The sequence below is a fragment of the Coregonus lavaretus genome (assembly GCF_964263955.1).
Source record: "Coregonus lavaretus genome assembly, chromosome: 38".
Taxonomy (NCBI): Eukaryota; Metazoa; Chordata; class Actinopteri; order Salmoniformes; family Salmonidae; genus Coregonus; species Coregonus lavaretus.
Genome location: NC_140025.1, coordinates 15,030,908 through 15,049,238, shown reverse-complemented (window position 1 = coordinate 15,049,238; position 18,331 = coordinate 15,030,908). Strand labels below are relative to the sequence as shown.

General features: G+C 44.7%; 1 protein-coding gene across 1 annotated transcript in view; it reads right to left on the bottom strand.

Annotated features, from left to right (window-relative positions):
- Positions 1-1,604: 1,604 nt before the first annotated feature.
- Positions 1,605-18,331, bottom strand: part of mgat5 (alpha-1,6-mannosylglycoprotein 6-beta-N-acetylglucosaminyltransferase) — a 128,541-nt gene continuing 111,814 nt past the window's right edge. Inside the window, exons 12-17 of the mRNA XM_084154891.1 lie at positions 13,970-14,119; positions 7,568-7,714; positions 6,874-6,990; positions 5,244-5,318; positions 3,787-3,944; positions 1,605-3,115 (exon numbers count right to left, since the gene is read on the bottom strand). Coding sequence (XP_084011017.1) covers positions 2,917-3,115; positions 3,787-3,944; positions 5,244-5,318; positions 6,874-6,990; positions 7,568-7,714; positions 13,970-14,119 — 846 coding nt within the window. The 3' untranslated portion in view covers positions 1,605-2,916. The remainder of the gene's footprint in view (positions 3,116-3,786; positions 3,945-5,243; positions 5,319-6,873; positions 6,991-7,567; positions 7,715-13,969; positions 14,120-18,331) is intronic.

Sequence of the window (18,331 nt, the reverse complement as noted above, 5' to 3'; positions counted from 1 at the left end):
TTTGAACAGTGAGAGACAGAATAACAACAACAAAATCCAGAAAAACGCATGTCAAAAATGTTATAAATTGATTTGCATTTTAATGAGGGAAATAAGTATTTGACCCCTCAGAAAGATTTCTGGCTCCCAGGTGTCTTTTATACGGTAACGAGCTGAGATTAGGAGCACACTCTTAAAGGGAGTGCTCCTAATCTCAGTTTGTTACCTGTATAAAAGACACCTGTCCACAGAAGCAATCAATCAATCAGATTCCAAACTCTCCACCATGGCCAAGACCAAAGAGCTCTCCAAGGATGTCAGGGACAAGATTGTAGACCTACACAAGGCTGGAATGGGCTACAAGACCATTGCCAAGCAGCTTGGTGAGAAGGTGACAACAGTTGGTGCGATTATTCGCAAATGGAAGAAACACAAAAGAACTGTCAATCTCCCTCGGCCTGGGGCTCCATGCAAGATCTCACCTCGTGGAGTTGCAATGATCATGAGAACGGTGAGGAATCAGCCCAGAACTACACGGGAGGATCTTGTCAATGATCTCAAGGCAGCTGGGACCATAGTCACCAAGAAAACAATTGGTAACACACTACGCCGTGAAGGACTGAAATCCTGCAGCGTCCGCAAGGTCCCCCTGCTCAAGAAAGCACATATACAAGCCCGTCTGAAGTTTGCCAATGAACATCTGAATGATTCAGAGGAGAACTGGGTGAAAGTGTTGTGGTCAGATGGTCCCAAAATCGAGCTCTTTGGCATCAACTCAGCTCGCCGTGTTTGGAGGAGGAGGAATGCTGCCTATGACCCCAAGAACACCATCCCCACCGTCAAACATGGAGGTGGAAACATTATGCTTTGGGAGTGTTTTTCTGCTAAGGGGACAGGACAACTTCACAGCATCAAAGGGACGATGGACGGGGCCATGTACCGTCAAATCTTGGGTGAGAACCTCCTTCCCTCAGCCAGGGCATTGAAAATGGGTCGTGGATGGGTATTCCAGCATGATAATGACCCAAAACACACGGCCAAGGCAACAAAGGAGTGGCTCAAGAAGAAGCACATTAAGGTCCTGGAGTGGCCTAGCCAGTCTCCAGACCTTAATCCCATAGAAAATCTGTGGAGGGAGCTGAAGGTTCGAGTTGCCAAACGTCAGGTTCAAAACCTTAATGACTTGGAGAAGATCTGCAAAGAGGAGTGGGACAAAATCCCTCCTGAGATGTGTGCAAACCTGGTGGCCAACTACAAGAAATGTCTAACCTCTGTGATTGCCAACAAGGGTTTTGCCACGAAGTACTAAGTCATGTTTTGCAGAGGGGTCAAATACTTATTTCCCTCATTAAAATGCAAATCAATTTATAACATTTTTGACATGCGTTTTTCTGGATTTATTTGTTGTTATTCTGTCTCTCACTGTTCAAATAAACCTAACATTAAAATTATAGACTGATCATGTCTTTGTCAGTGGGCAAACGTACAAAATCAGCAGGGGATCAAATACATTTTCCCCTCACTGTAGCTATTGCATGTGACTGATCTGACCTCCTGATAATCAATTCTTGAAACATTTGATTGAAATGTATTAATGACAAATTATTATTTTCATTGGCTACTGGCAATGTTTTGGCACACACCCCAGCACATCCCAGCTGGTCAGTCAGGTGGGTGTGGTTGTGAATGTGTGCGAGCTGAAAACTCAGCCTTTAGTCTGTACATTGGGAACATGAGGAGGGTCAATCTACCATGCAGGGCTACAGAGGAGCCATGGTGGACTGTGTGTGCTGTAGTTGGGAATGACCACGAGGGACAATGCCTCAGGATTAAAAGTGATTTGCGATTTGGAACATTTAAAAGCGACATTATATCTACATCTGACCGCTCCCCTGTCCAGACGCGACTACGAGGTGCGGTACAGTTACAGTGTAAAACTGGCTCTGCTTCTTCTTCTTCACACTAGCATTCCTTTAGGTGAAGTTGCCTAGGTACAGATCTAGGATCAGCTTCCATTCCCCAATCATGACCTTAACCATAAATAAGGGAAATGCTAAACTGGCCATAGATCAGGGTCTATGGGCAACTTCACCATACTTTAGGTTACGTTCCCAAATGGAGCATACCATTCAGAATACATGCCCTGTGCATTGCTTCATCCTAAGTAGTATGCTAGTGTGGACATTGGAACAGAGCCTTATTGCCTGGGCCGGCCCCTTATGGGTCTCCAGTGCAAACCTACATAGCTAAAATAGTTCAAAGATAAAAGGGGACAGGGGGCAGAAAGGAAAGCATGCTGAGTGTGGCGACACACACGATGCGACTACAAGCTTGGAGAGATACAGTGGGTGGATTCACTGGACCACAGACTGCAGTACCACCCACTGCCACACAGCCAAGGGGCAGTAGGGAGCTCTGTTGCCATGCGCTCCGCCTCAAATATACAGCGACTTCCATTGATTCAAGTAATTCAGGCCGATGCGCAATGTCTCTTTTTTCTTTACCCTCCTTTCCTCCTGCCCGTGTCTTACTGACAACTGTTCCATTGACATTCCCAGTTCCCAGAGTATGTATGTAGCTCACTGGCCTCTCTCTGTCCACCGTTTTAATTTCCACAGTTTACTGCCGATTCTGTCCGTCTGACAAGCTGATCAAAATGCCTTAAAGGTCAAAGTTCAGGCGATTAAAAACGGATGTAAATAATACAGATGTCTCCTGGTTGTCTGGTTCCCAGGCTGCTCTTCCTCCCTCCAGAGGCCTGGCTGTGGGAGGAGTTAGGCTGCAGGACTGCAGGTGTGGAGCAAGGGGGAGGAGTCAAGCCGTCTGAGTGGTTAGAACTAGAGAAACCCCATCCCCCATTCCCTGCAGCGCTCTGGTAGGGTACGGTTTCCAATCTAATCCAATTCGATCCTCTCCACACACCCAAACAGACAGGGGCTATAGGCAGCCTTTGCACAGCGCCACCTGGCCCTTCATGTAGTCCCGGCAGGGGCAGACGCGTTTGAGGGAGGGGTGGGCGCCGGCGCAGCTGAACAGCAGCAGGTCCGACTGGAAGACGCAGTGATGACGCGCGTCGCTGTACGCCGGCACCACCGTGTCGCCCGACGACTCCACCGTCTGGCAGTCCATGCCGAACCTGAGACAGAAAATTGTAAATATTCAATTATACTTTATTGTCCACACAGGGAAATTCATTATGCTGCCGGGAGTACACAAGACACAATATACACATAACAAAGAAACACAAGTAAAAATGTATCTGTACATCTGGGATATCATATAGACAGACAGAAAGAGACAGATGGACAGACGCTGTCAGACAGACAAGCAGGTAGAAAGACAGGTAGACACAGTCAGGGCAGACAGACAGACAGATTGAGCATCACTGTGTCTGCTATGATGCACTACAGCTCAAAGAGAAAATTCCTTTAAATGATCCCCATTACATTGAGTCCTGACGTCTCAATAACCACTCACTGCTGACACTGACGAGTGAGTTTCATTTGAGATTGCTTATATTGACATTTGACAATTGCAATAAATTCTGTTTCCTTCTGAGATCTGTCTATCATTTTGTCTCTGAATCTTTATTAAGGGAATAACTTGTGTGCGACCTCTAGTGGTTTAAGAGCAAAACATATTCAGCACAGCATCAGACAGGTATTGAACGTATATTTATGCTATACCGCCATCTGTTGGGTAGAAAGCAAAATGCATGTGTGCATGTGTCTCGGATGTGCATTTGTGTGTGTGCGAGTGCACACGTTTGCATGCAGGTTTAGGTGTACTTTATGTGCACACACTAACCGGGCCAGGTCCTTGTCCTTGTTGAGGTGCTGGAAGAAGGAGGGCTCGCAGATGAGCTGCTCCTCCTGACACACCTGCTTACAGGAGCTCCCCGGCTCAGCCAGCTTCACCTGCAGAGCACTGAGGGGAGGCCACATCACCTGGCCATGGCAGAAATCCTAGGGAGAAAAGGAGAGAGAGGGAGGAAAGGGTGAATGGGGGCGGGGGAGAGAAAGGGGGAGATGGGAGAGAGGGAAGGGTAACGGGAGGGAGAGAGAGCGAGAGAGACAGGGAGGGAAGAAAGAGGGGACAGGGAGAGAGAAAACTGGAGTTATATTAAAGTAATTTCACATTCAGTATTGAATAGTCAAAATACAAGAATGAGTGAATGAAAGATAGAACGTGGATCAATTGCATAAAAAAATGACAACAGCTCATTTTGTGGCTGCATTGCTGTAACAATATCCCTCTATAGGACAGATGGCACTATTGACAGCTTGTTTGTTCACAGTGTGTAAAGTGACATTTCTCCTGAGACCTATTTCCCAGGGCTGGCATAGGACCCTTTTGGGACAGGACAGGGGTGCATAGGGACGTCTCTTCATGCAGACAGGATCAATCAAATGTATTTTATAAAGCCCTTTTTACATCAGCATTTCTCACAAAGTGCAGCAGAACATATGCAGAGGAAGAGAGGGAGGGACACAGAGCCAACTCTGCAAAAAGATACATTCAGAACCAATCTGTTCACAGTCGATGAAGAGAGAAGCAGCTGCATGCTGTCATTAGTAGCTACAAAGTCAACACCAAGATAAGAACCTCATAGAAAGATGATATTCCCTACCAGACAGAGGTATAGTATACATGGGCATGACAAATAGACAGATGGGAGGAGAAGGAGAGGCCAGTTGGGCTCTAGTCTGAAACAGGACAGAGTTCCTTTTTTCAGTGAAAATGCACTGTAGAATACTCCAGAGGCTCTGATACCCCTTTCACACTATTGTGCCAAACCGAACCATACTGTCCTGGCTCAGATACTTTATTTCAATATTGTCCATTTTAGTAAGGCTGAGTTCGTTAAAAGGGAGCCGAGCTGGCCCGCTAACATATATGGGCCTGTAATCAAGAAGCGTCTCAGAGTAGGAATACTGATCTAGGATAAAGGTCTCCCCTCTTATTTATGATGACGTAAAACGTCAAACTGATCCTAGATCAGCACTCCTACTCTGAGATACTTTGTTAATATGGGCCCTGGCGCCAGTCCGCCTAAGCAAGCAGAGAGGCATAGTTAGCTAGCCATGCCCTGCCTAACCCATGCTGGAAATAAGCAGTGTGTAACAAAACTATGCTGACCTTGTACCGAACTGTACTCACCGGAAAGTGAGCCTAAAAAGTAGAGTTAGGGTCGGCACAATAGTGCGAAAATGCTCTGACTGCTGTACTGCGGAATGGAGAGGACCGTTATAGTGAGGTCGTACCTGATTCTCAATGAAGGCGTTGACTCTTTGCAGCATCCCCTCACAGGTGAACTCATAGGGCAGGTAGGGCTCGATCTGGGGATAGAGAGGTGAGTCAGGCTAGAGCTGGACATAAAGCTCTTATAGGCTGTAGAATGGCACTCAGCTTGCTTAGAGTATGTGCCTGTGTCTGCTTTAGATGTGCCTATGGTGGGACAGGTACTGATGTGAAGAAAAGGAAAGAGGCTGAAGAGAGAGAGAGAGAGAGAGAGAGAGAGAGAGAGAGAGAGAGAGAGAGAGAGAGACTGTGTGTGCGTGCAGAGTATGTGTGTTTATATGCGCGTCACAACTCTCCAACCCTGACCGAGGTCCTCTAGATGGAAACACTCCAGAAATATATATATACAACTACCTACAGTAGCGCCGAGGATATCAGCGAGAACTCAACATACACTATAGTCATTATGTTCTGTAGTCGACAGAGCAAAACTCAATGAGACAAACTACTGAGCTGCATCTTTGTTCCATCTAAACAACTTGTTATACAGTGCTGGGAAACAATTTGTGATTGGTGGAATAACATTCTATGCTCTCAGCCGTAGAGAGCGGAGACAGAGGTTGCATCATAAATGGCACCCTATTCCCTATGCATTTGGAAAGTATTCAGACCCCTTGACCTTTTCCACATTCTGCTACATTACAGCCTTACTCTAAAATGTATTAAATTGTTTTTTCCCCTCATCAATCTACACACAATACCCCATAATTACAAAACCAAAACAGGTTTGTAGAATACTTATGTAAATAAGGTTTTTATTTTTGTAGTTTTTGCACACCAAAAAATTATGTGCAAAAAAATCTACAAATCTGTTTTCGCTTTGTCATTATGGGGTATTGGGTGTAGATTGATGAGGAAAAACTATTATTTAATCCATTTTAGAATAAGGCTGTAACGTGACAAAATGTGGAAAAAGTCAAGGGGTCTGAATAATTTCTGAATGCACTGTAATGCACTACTTTTGACCAGAGCCTGGGCCCATAGGGCCCTGGTCAAAAGTAGTGCCCTATAAAGGGAACAAGGTGCCATTTGGGGCACATACAGAGAGAGAAAATTAAGCTGAGGGCTGTTAGTCTGGACATAGGTCAGAAACCATATGAGACACAGTAGCCTTCTCTAATGAACAAACCCATTGTTCGGGCACCCCTGCAGAAGAACACGAGTTGTGTTTGTCCCCAATGGCACCATATTCCCTAATCCCTACATAGCGCACTACTTTGGACCAGAGCCCATAGAGTAGTGCACTATATAGGGAATAGGGTGCCATTGGGAACACAGACACGAGGTCTGCTTGCCCCTGGACTTAAATATGCATGGTCCCAGTGAGAGGGGAGAGAGAAAGAAAAGCTCTCACTTTGCTATTCTCAATTCATCTCTCTGTGAATTTGTCTTATTCTTCTATTCTAATCGGGCCCCCTTGTGAACACGCTCTCTGCTTCCCTGACTGGTACAATCGTTTGAGTATCTGAGGCTTTAGGAAATGAGACTGGGAGAGTTTTCATTTCAGACTGTGCTAAAAGAATAGAAAGGAGAGAATGTGAGCAGGGAAACGTATTATGTTTGTGTGTCTCTGTGTGTGTGTTTTAAGGGTACCTTCTGACTGAGGATTGAGCGGATGGCTCTCTCCACCTCTGCAGGGTTGTCGATGTTCACCGTCCACACGTGGGGCTGGCCAATATACACCTCAGCATATGGGTGCTGGGAGGTCAACTGTATGGGAACACATTTTTATTTAATTTCTTAGACTGCCATAAAAATACTTTTGGCAAGCTGAAGAAAGCACACAATATATTTACGTTTATATTTGAGTCATTTAGCAGGTTTGGCAGATGCTTTTATCCAGAGTGATTATTGTGTACAATCAATCATCAACATCAGACAATACTGAAGAGTCACAGTAGCTGAATTAGCTAGTCAGCTAATAATAGACAGCTATTTTTCATCTGTAGCCCCTTGGCAGGCTAAAAACAGATAAACGCATGACAGAATCAAACACATGACACAGTAGTTCAGTAGTAGGAGAGCATTGAGGTCGAGTCACATCACAGATGAAGAACTACTGTGCACACACGCTCAACAAACTAGACCCTATCATTTAGCAAACACCAGACTGACTTATTACAGAGGACCTGTCATGAATAAAAGAAAGGAGAGGTAGCAGCACAGAAGAGAATAGAGGACTAGGTTATGTCTCTCTCTCACACACACACACACACACACACACACACACACACACACATACACACACACGCTTTGACTGGGGTCCCTAGGCGGAGTGGCGCCTCACCTCTCTCAGAGTGGGCTTTCCCTTGAAGAAGTCTGTGTTCTTGCTGCTCTTGGGCGGGGTGAACTTGGGGTTGAGGAAGGCACAGCCATTAGCTATGGCCTCTAGGGGGGCGGGGCCTTCGTAGGGGAAGGACAGGCCAACAAACAGCTGTGGAGCAAAAGAGCATTACATTTACATTGACATTTAGCAGACACTATTATCCAGAGCAACTTACAATTAATGCATTCAACTAAGTTTAGTAGGAAACAACAACTACATATCAAAGTTATTGCAAGTAGACTCTTCTTTGAAATAGCCCCCATCAGCAGAATCAGTGCCAGGAAGAAAAAACTATTGCAGTACAATATTTTCTTCTTCTGAGAAATAAGAGCAGACACCTCTTATTTCCTAGAATTCCCACAGCCTTGCCATTGTTTTCGTTTGTTTGGTCTGCACCAGCAGCATACAGAGGCTCAGACAGCTTTTATTGGTTTTTAACTATTCCACAGTGTTCTGCTATAAAACGGTGTCGTAAAAGAGGGCTTCTCCTGTCTGGTAAGCAGAGCCACAAGTTCTCAGTCGCTTTTGAGCGTGTATGTGGTGTCGGCCCAAGGAGGGGCTAACGCTGAGTGAATGAAAATGTGCGCACACACATGCACATACAAACAATGACCAGAGGAGGAAGTAAGGGGAGTGGTGTTGTTACCATAAGCATGCCGGGGTAAAATGTTAGTGACTGAATTAGTGAGTGGTGATTATGTTTATTTTTATTTATATATTTTTGTAGCAATAAAGATCTGTATTAAAAAAGCTGAATATTGGCATAGCCAGCAGAAAATGGACAGACTCTGTAAATAAGTGTGTCATGTTTTATGTACTTAACATTGAACCCATCTCGTTCAAGCACTTCTTGGCACTGATACAAGTACTGTAGCTACAGTACTTGTATTACTTGTTCTACTAGCACTTCTCGTGAAACACACTCTACACACAAATACGGCCCTGTCATTGGAGAGAAGAGGCCATGCCAATCATCACAACAAAGACTCCATACACACAGAGGACAATAGCAAACCCATTGAGTTGGATGACCAAAGCAAATATCTGAGAGGCTCTCCAACATGCTGGAACCAGAGGTGACTAGTCCGTGAAGCGTGCCACAATAATGTGTTTGTCTGAGGCCCCATTAGTAAAAAGAGAGCCATTGGAGCCGTGGTTGTTATAGCGGAGGGCCGGCGACGGCCACAATGGCTGGTCTGTGAGTCGGCAAGAGCCAGATCCCACTGGGTCAGTGCCGGCCCTGCCTGGAGAGACAGAGGGTCTCTTTAGTTCGGCCCACTGTTGGCAACACTGTTGTAAATGGAGTCTCCCATACCATCCCTTCTCTTCAGCCTATACCTACCAGCCTTTCCCTATATCATCCTTCTCCTCAGCCACTGTACCTCACTCCTCAGCCACTGTACCTCACTCCTCAGCCATTGTACCTCACTCCTCAGCCACTGTACCTCACTCCTCAGCCATTGTACCTCACTCCTCAGCCACTGTACCTCACTCCTCAGCCACTGTACCTCACTCCTCAGCCACTGTACCTCACTCCTCAGCCATTGTACCTCACTCCTCAGCCACTGTACCTCACTCCTCAGCCACTGTACCTCACTCCTCAGCCACTGTACCTCACTCCTCAGCCACTGTACCTCACTACCTCGTGTGGGAATGTAAAACCAGGCTTCTCCAAATTCGCTCCTTAAGAGCTACTGGGTGTGCAGGATTTTGTTCCAGCCCTGCAGTAACACATCTAATTCAAATCAAATCAAATCAAATTTTATTGGTCACATGCGCCGAATACAACAGGTGCAGACATTACAGTGAAATGCTTACTTACAGCCCTTAACCAACAGTGCATTTATTTTAAACAAAAATAGTAAGAATAAAACAACAACAAAAAAAGTGTTGAGAAAAAAAGAGCAGAAGTAAAATAAAGTGACAGTAGGGAGGCTATATATACAGTAAAATAAAGTGACAGTAGGGAGCCTATATATACAGGGGGGTACCGTTGCAGAGTCAATGTGCGGGGGCACCGGCTAGTTGAGGTAATATGTACATGTGGGTAGAGTTAAAGTGACTATGCATAAATACTTAACAGAGTAGCAGCAGCGTAAAAAGGATGGGGTGGGGGGGCAGTGCAAATAGTCCGGGTAGCCATGATTAGCTGTTCAGGAGTCTTATGGCTTGGGGGTAGAAGCTGTTGAGAAGTCTTTTGGACCTAGACTTGGCACTCCGGTACCGCTTGCCGTGCGGTAGCAGAGAGAACAGTCTATGACTAGGGTGGCTGGAGTCTTTGACAATTTTGAGGGCCTTCCTCTGACACCGCCTGGTATAGAGGTCCTGGATGGCAGGGAGCTTTGCCCCAGTGATGTACTGGGCCGTACGCACTACCCTCTGTAGTGCCTTGCGGTCAGAGGCCAAGCAGTTGCCATACCAGGCGGTGATGCAACCAGTCAGGATGCTCTCGATGGTGCAGCTGTAGAATTTTTTGAGGATCTGAGGACCCATGCCAAATCTTTTTAGTCTCCTGAGGGGGAATAGGCTTTGTCGTGCCCTCTTCACGACTGTCTTGGTGTGTTTGGACCATGATAGTTCGTTGGTGATGTGGACACCAAGGAACTTGAAGCTCTCAACCTGTTCCACTACAGCCCCGTCGATGAGAATGGGGGCGTGCTCAGTCCTCTTTTTTTTCCTGTAGTCCACAATCATCTCCTTTGTCTTGGTCACGTTGAGGGAGAGGTTGTTGTCCTGGCACCACACGGCCAGATCTCTGACCTCCTCCCTATAGGCTGTCTCATCGTTGTCGGTGATCAGGCCTACCACTGTTGTGTCGTCGGCAAACTTAATGATGGTGTTGGAGTCGTGCCTGGCCATGCAGTCATGGGTGAACAGAGAGTACAGGAGGGGACTGAGCACGCACCCCTGAGGGGCCCCCGTGTTGAGGATCAGTGTGGCAGATGTGTTGTTACCTACCCTTACCACCTGGGGGCGGCCCGTCAGGAAGTCCAGGATCCAGTTGCAGAGGGAGGTGTTTAGTCCCAGGATCCTTAGCTTAGTGATGAGCTTAGAGGGCACTATGGTGTTGAATGCTGAGCTGTAGTCAATGAATAGCATTCTCACGTAGGTGTTCCTCTTGTCCAGGTGGGAAAGGGCAGTGTGGAGTGCGATAGAGATTGCATCATCTGTGGATCTGTTGGGGCGGTATGCAAATTGGAGTGGGTCTAGGGTTTCTGGGATTATGCTGTTGATGTGAGCCATGACCAGTCTTTCAAAGCACTTCATGGCTACAGACGTCAGTGCTACGGGTCGGTAGTCATTTAGGCAGGTTATCTTAGAGTTCTTGGGCACGGGGACTATGGTGGTCTGCTTGAAACATGTTGGTATTACAGACTCAGTCAGGGACATGTTGAAAATGTCAGTGAAGACACTTGCCAGTTGGTTCAGCTAGGCATGGTCCAGAGTTAAATCCTTATCATGATTATTTAAATCAGGTGTGCTAGTGACGAGCTGGAGCAAAAGCCTGCAGTCCAAGGACAGTAGCTCCCCAGAACCGGAGTTGGAGAACCCCAATGCAAACAATGAACAGCAGTGGGACAGACAGTATTGACTGCAGCTGTCAGCGTTTTGTCAACAGGTGGCAGCAGAGGCTCAGTGGTGGTGTTTCCTCCAAGGCAGTGAGTGTGGAAGACTGCAGTCCAGTGAGCACACAGGCCTGACAAACAGCTGCTATTTATAGAGCAAACTCCTCTCAGATAGTGTAGTGTAGCATAGCACAGCATAGAATTGCACAGCATACAAAAGCATAGCATAGTATATGCTAAATGGATATTGTGAGAAGGAATCTATATGGGGGGTGGTGAGAAGGTGAGAGGCAACCAGGCTAGTTGTAAGTGCCCTTCAATGAAATACAGTACTTCAACTACAGTGAACAACTTCAGAAGAAGAATGTGGTCATATGCCAGTATAAAGAAGGCTGAGACCTAGGAGAGAAAAGCCAGTGATACACCACTAAATACTGCAGACCAATGCATCACATTGGGCTGTTATTTCAACAGCAGGGCCCTTTTGCAATAGCATGGTTCTGGAGTGAAGTTTCCCCTAGTAACAGAATAGATGCTTGCAAGCAAGCATGTCACTGTACTGCTTACACCTGTTGTATGCTGTGCACGTGACAAATAAACTCTGATTTGATTTTGTTCAAGGGTCCCTGAATCTTAACCATAACAATTAGTGGGGAAAATGCCAAACTGACCCAAGATCAGAGTGTACGGGCAACGTCACCCTACTCCAGACCAATGCATCACCTTGAACTGGTATTTCAATAGAAGGGCACTTTGCCATAGCATGACAGAGGAGATGCAAACAGCCCATGGTTAAACCTCCATCCACATTCCACACAAAGGGAAGTTGCAAATTGCATGTAGAGCGGGAGGACAATAATTGTAGCCAACTTCCTTCTAGGTACAAAGCTGAATTCTGTTTCTCACAAGTCATAAAGAGAGAATTAGGACCTTAGAGCCAATGAAAGCGGGACAACATGAGCCCTGTCTTCGATTCAGTTGGAAACGCAAGTTAGTGTATGTTTTGTGAGATTTAGTATTTAATTAGGATACCCATTAGCTACAGCCAAAGCATTCTTAATACCAATGCCATATAATATTACACTAAGGCAGTATAATGCTGGCTCATTTCCAATTCAAACAGTCCCTTCCACCCCTGCCCTATTTTATACTTTATCTATGTATTCCGTGTCGTTTTGCCAAAAATCTCGGGGGAACAATTAACACAAGCAATCTGTTAGCAGGTAAATGCTTTATTCATAAAGAGGAGCAGGGAGGAAAGTGTGGCTGGAAAACACCTTGCCTCGTTCTTCTTGTTATCTCAACAACACCATACTGCTGCTAAACAGGTCTGGATTTATGGCAATTATCTTGAAGATCTCCTCCACTCTCTTTCTCTCCTTCCAAAGATCTCCTCCACTCTCTCCCTCTCCTTCCAAAGATCTCCTCCACTCTCTTTCTCTCCTTCCAAAGATCTCCTCCACTCTCTTTCTCTCCTTCCAAAGATCTCCTCCACTCTCTTTCTCTCCTTCCAAAGATCTCCTCCACTCTCTTTCTCTCCTTCCAAAGATCTCCTCCACTCTCTTTCTCTCCTTCCAAAGATCTCCTCCACTCTCTTTCTCTCCTTCCAAAGATCTCCTCCACTCTCTTTCTCTCCTTCCAAAGATCTCCTCCACTCTCTTTCTCTCCTTCCAAAGATCTCCTCCACTCTCTTTCTCTCCTTCCAAAGATCTCCTCCACTCTCTCCCTCTCCTTCCAAAGACCTCCTCCACTCTCTTTCTCTCCTTCCAAAGATATCTGATCGCTCTCTCTTTTCAAGCCTGACTCTTGCTGGTTTCCAGATTTTACACAGTTTCTCCCAACAGGTTTGCACAGAATCACAGCATCTTTTCAGACTATTTAGGACAGGTGTAGCCTGGCCCCAGATCTTTTTGTGTGCACGACCATAGGAGTTGGCTATACAGCACAAACAGACCAGTTGTGTGGCTTGAGAACAGGCATTGTGGTTGGAGCTTCAGAGGGTCGTTGGGCTATACAGTACAAATAGATCTGGGACCAGTTGTATGGCTAGAAATCAGGCAGTGTGGTTGGAGGCGCTTCAGAAGAAGTGAACCTTGAGCAGTTGCATTGTGTCAAGAGCAGTGGCAGGTCTGGGCATGACATGAATGGAGGCCCTGGCTAGCATACGGCCCTGCTGAGGCGCTCTGGGCGAGATCACTATGACTAATGATGATGTGCTGAGAGATCCTGACACTCGCCTTGACATTTTGAGTGACGTCATTATGGCAGCGACATCATACACCATCCGCTCACTGCGATGCATAGTGAAGACACGGGGGGGGTGTCGCACTCCCAACAAACAGAGTGTCGGTGTGTGTGTGTGTGTGTGTGTGTGTATGTGTATGTACATCTTAGAACATTCTGTGGTGTTCAGCTAACTGCTATTAAGAACAAACTGCTCATAACATTCTCATTTGAATAATCATCCCACTGCCCACTGTAACTTCAGGACTTTTTTTTTAACCACTTATTGTTGATTGTTGTCTTTTTCGTGACTGTGTGTACATGCTGTTCACTGGCAAACCAACTTCCCATCGGGGATTAATTAAGTATTTCTTACGTCTTATCTTATCAGGAACCTATGCCCCCGAGTCCTACAGTGTGGCAAGTGTGGTTCCTCTCTCTAGGGCAGGATTCTTCAACTCTGGTGTGTGTGTGTGTGTGTCCGTGTGTACTGTATAAGTGTGTGTGTGTGTGTGTTTGCAAGCTCTCACCCTGTGTGTTTGTGTGTGTGTGTGTGTGTGTGTGATGCTCTCACCTTGGTCTCCCTGAGGAGGAACTGCAGGTCACGGCCGCTCAGGATGCCGTAGTTTCTCACATAGCTGGGCAAGTGCACAGTGCTGGTGCCGTGCACGGTGGCGTGCACCTCCGTGTAGGTGTGGATGATGTCAAGGTAGGTCTTCTTGTCCTGAAACACACAGTAAGAAAACAATCAGTCAGATAGACCCTACCACTGTACATATTGTAGTCCACACTGTGTATTGTACACAGTACATAACCTCCTTAAAATTATTCGGATTAAATAACAGCCATAACATATTATAAAGGCCTATTATAAGACATAAAGGTTCGTACATGCTTATTACAAAAAAAGTGTCCTCCCTCAAACTGGAAATGTCTAGACTATTTTAGCTGAGACTACCACAGGAAATTATTTCAGGCAAGGAGCTCATTGCTAATCAGAGATGGCTCCTCGCTGGAGTAAACTGACTCAAAACACTTTCGAGCAAAACAAACGGAGAGAGTGTACTGTTGGATCAACATGATCTCTCTCACAAACAAAGGGAGATAAGCAGAGAGCTCTGCGTCCCAAATGGCACCCTATTCCCTATAAAGTGCACTACTTTTGACTTGGGCGCATAGGGCTCTGGTCAAAAGTAGTGCACTATGCAGTAGGGAAAAGTGGATGCAGAAATACGTTTCAGGGAGAATGATGATGGAAACTAATATCCACTGAGAGATGAAAGATGACTCATGCCTTCATTTCATTCTCAAAACTGTAATCATGGATATTCTTTGGGCTGGTGACAATATACAGTAAATATCAAATAAGAGATTAGTTCATTCGATTTGAGAAATCTTTGGGAAGGCCTAGTGTATGCAACAATTTCCTGAGCAGTCAGACCTAATGCTTTGAATGGAGAACATTCCTAAATTAGTCCATAAAGTAGGCTAGTACTCCTCAGGCATATTTCTCACTGCACTGCTCGTAGAAAGAAAAATGCAATAGCAAAGGATAGGATTCAGGCGACAGCAGACAGCGGGAGGGGATAACCAGTTTGATCAAGCATCGATTGTGACATCCTCCCCGACTTTACACAAAATAGCCCACATTTGTAAAAAATATTTTTTATAGCTCAGGTCTTGAAAATATTGGCAACCCATTTCACCTCCGTATCCACAATGTGCATAAATGAGGCCCATTTAGAAGATTTGCCTTTTGGTTTTTCCTCCCTGTACTCGCTTTCATTCAGTGTCTTCTTCACATCAGCAAGAAACAACTCCATATTTCAGAAACACTTTATATAGGCTTTCACTCTTTTCCGCTGCGTCCTCCTCCTCTCTCACAACAGTAGCCTAGTTAGTGGGTTTTGCCACAAAATTATATTTTGACATATTTGGTTTGATGAAAGGGGACCCAATGACAATCATTTAAGAGAATAAAATGTAAATGTGTGAAATTTGCATTTATGTTGTTCAGGAACGAAACTCTTCAAATATAATTTAGGATCTGGTCAGAATTTCACATATTTTCACACAGGGATCTGAGGTTTAACTACAACATTCTGGATCCTGGGTCGGATCAAGGGTAATCGGGTTCGGGTAGATCCGTGAAGACCTCTAGCACAGAGTAGTAGCTATGTCTCCAGCGCACACAGCATCCGTTGACCTTCTAACTCCAAGACAAATCAATTTCTAAACAACATTCGAACTACCATACAAATCAATATCTTAGACACCGTTCCCAAAATAAATTATAACTTCTATGAAAATCCATATTCTAAACAACATTCCAAAAACAAATACAAATCAACCTGCCGCCAAGCTAATTCTTTCTAAGCAAAGCAGGCTGATACAGTATGTCTCCAGCGCACACGGCATCCTTTGTTAGCTTTAGTAACAGGAAGGAGAACAGTGGAGTGACTACAGTACATCAGGCTCTCCTTTGAGTGGGTCTTACACAGGCCAGTCGCCCGGCCCCTTGGGATGCCCTATCAGATGCCTCCATCAGATGCCTCCTGGCAGCCTGTTGTAATGGGAGACTTAGAGGTTGCATTCCAAATGGCACCCTATTCCCTATATAGTGCACTACTTTTGACCAGAGCCCAATAGGCCCTGGTCAACAGTAGTGCACTATAAAGGGAATAGGGTGCCATTTGGGACTCAGCTTAGAGAGAGCAGAGATCCAGGCAGGGTGGAGGTAGTGTGGAGGTGGCTACCTGTAATTAGATAGTGAAATGTCTACTTTCTAATATGTGCCTGAATAGGTGTGCGTGTGGAGGGTTAGAGGAAGGTTACGGTGGAAGAGTGGAGGGAAGGAAGGAGTGGATTGTCTACACACACACGTGCATATGTACGTACACATCTACACACACACACACACACACACACACACTAAACCATGATGTGGCACTGAGAATGGCAGAAGTAGGGAATTAGTGATGATGATACATGATTACTACAGTGAATCCCACAAAGTCACTGCAGTGCAGACTGATTGGTCATTCTCTGTGCCATGCCTCTGAGGGTAAGGTAAGGGAGGTTTAGGCCAGTAGTATGGATACAGGCTAGGGCTCTGATGTTTGTAGTCTAGCTGTCACAGAGAGAGGGTACAGTAATACTCCCCACTGCTCCAGACTGCAGCCCTGACTGTCACATCAGACAGTCACAGAGCTGTTCCCCTGCGGCCTGCAGCTCAGTCTGGCTCCAACGGGGAGGGACAGTGACAAAGACCCACAGTAACACTGATGGCACCTGACGGGGGCTGCAGTGTGTGTGTGTGTGTGAGTGACCTGGTTTCAAATACTATTTTGGGTATTTCAATTATTTTCAAAGACATTTCGAAGTAAGTACTTGGACATTTTTGTATTTGAAGTAAGTCACATTGGAATTTATTTGGAAATACACTTCAAAAGTATTGGCATGTATTTGTCTTTGCATTTTTAAATACAAATATTTAAATACTCCATGTATTTGAACCCAGGGGAATTTGAAATAACGTATTTGTAAACAAGTATTTGAAAATAGTTTTAAATAGTAGGCTATTTATAGGAAATCATTTGAAAATAATACATCAAATAGAAGTAGTTGATTTGGCCACATTTGAAAATTACTTAAATACACAGAAAATAAGTATTTCAAATACAAATACACAGGGGCGGAACATTCACTAGGGACGAGGGGGTCATGTCCACAATTTTTGATTAGCGTAACTATTTTCTTCCGACAAATGTGTGTGATAAATGTGTGTGCATGCTTTCTAGTCTTGATCTATAGTCTTGGATGGATTCAGTTATAATTTTTTGTCAATGATCTACACTAAATACTCTATACTGTCAAAGTGGAAGAAAACATAAAAAAAAAAAAAATAGATCAATGAAAGACTACTATATCTTGATTAAATAAGTATTTACCCCCTTGAGTCAATACATGTTAGAAACACCTTTTGAGTCTTTTGGGGTATATTGCACACCTGGATTGTGCAATATTTTCCCATTATACTGTCAAGTTGGTTGTTGATCATTGCTAGACAGCTATTTTCAAGTCTTGCCATAGATTTTTAAGTTAAAACTGTAAATCGCCCACTCAGGAACATTCACTAGAAAAAGTTAGAATAGCAAAGGACTGGAGGAAAGGAAGAAAGGAAAGGGAGCCATCATAGGAGGAAAGGGATCTAGGAAAGAAAAGGAGGAAAGGGATCTAGGAAAGAAAAGGAGGAAAGGGATCTAAGAAAGGAGGAAATTAAGCTAGAAATGGAGGAAAGGAGAGTCAACTCCTGCTTAGACTGAGGCTGTCGTCACATGGACACTATAGCCACATTTGTGGATTGTACAACATAAAAGCAGTGGAAAAGAGAGTCTGAAAATCCTGTAAACAACGAATACAGATCCACACGCATTTGTTCACAAATCATTATACATTTATTCAAATTGTGGTTTTATTTTTAAGCTACTGTATGTTTAATATATTTACAGATCATATATGTATTTGTGACTTATGAAAGTAAGTCTCTAAGACCTTTGCATACCTGTATTGTGCAACATTTCCCATTATTATTTTCAAGATTCTTCAAGCTCTGTCAAATTGGTTGTTGATCATTCCTAGACAACCATTTTCAGGTCTTGCCATCGATTTTCAAGTAGATTTAAGTCAAAACTTTAGGCTACTCAGGAACATTCACTGTCTTCTTGGTACGTAGCTCCAGCGTAGATTTGGCTTTGTGTTTTAGGTTATTGTCATGCTGAAAGGTGAATTCATCTCCGACTGAACCAGACTGAACCAGGTTTTCCTCTAGGATTTTGCCTGTGCTTAGCTCCATTCCATTTATTTTTTATCCTGAAAAACTCACCAGTCCTTAATCATTACAAGCATACCCATAACATGATGCAGCCACCATTAT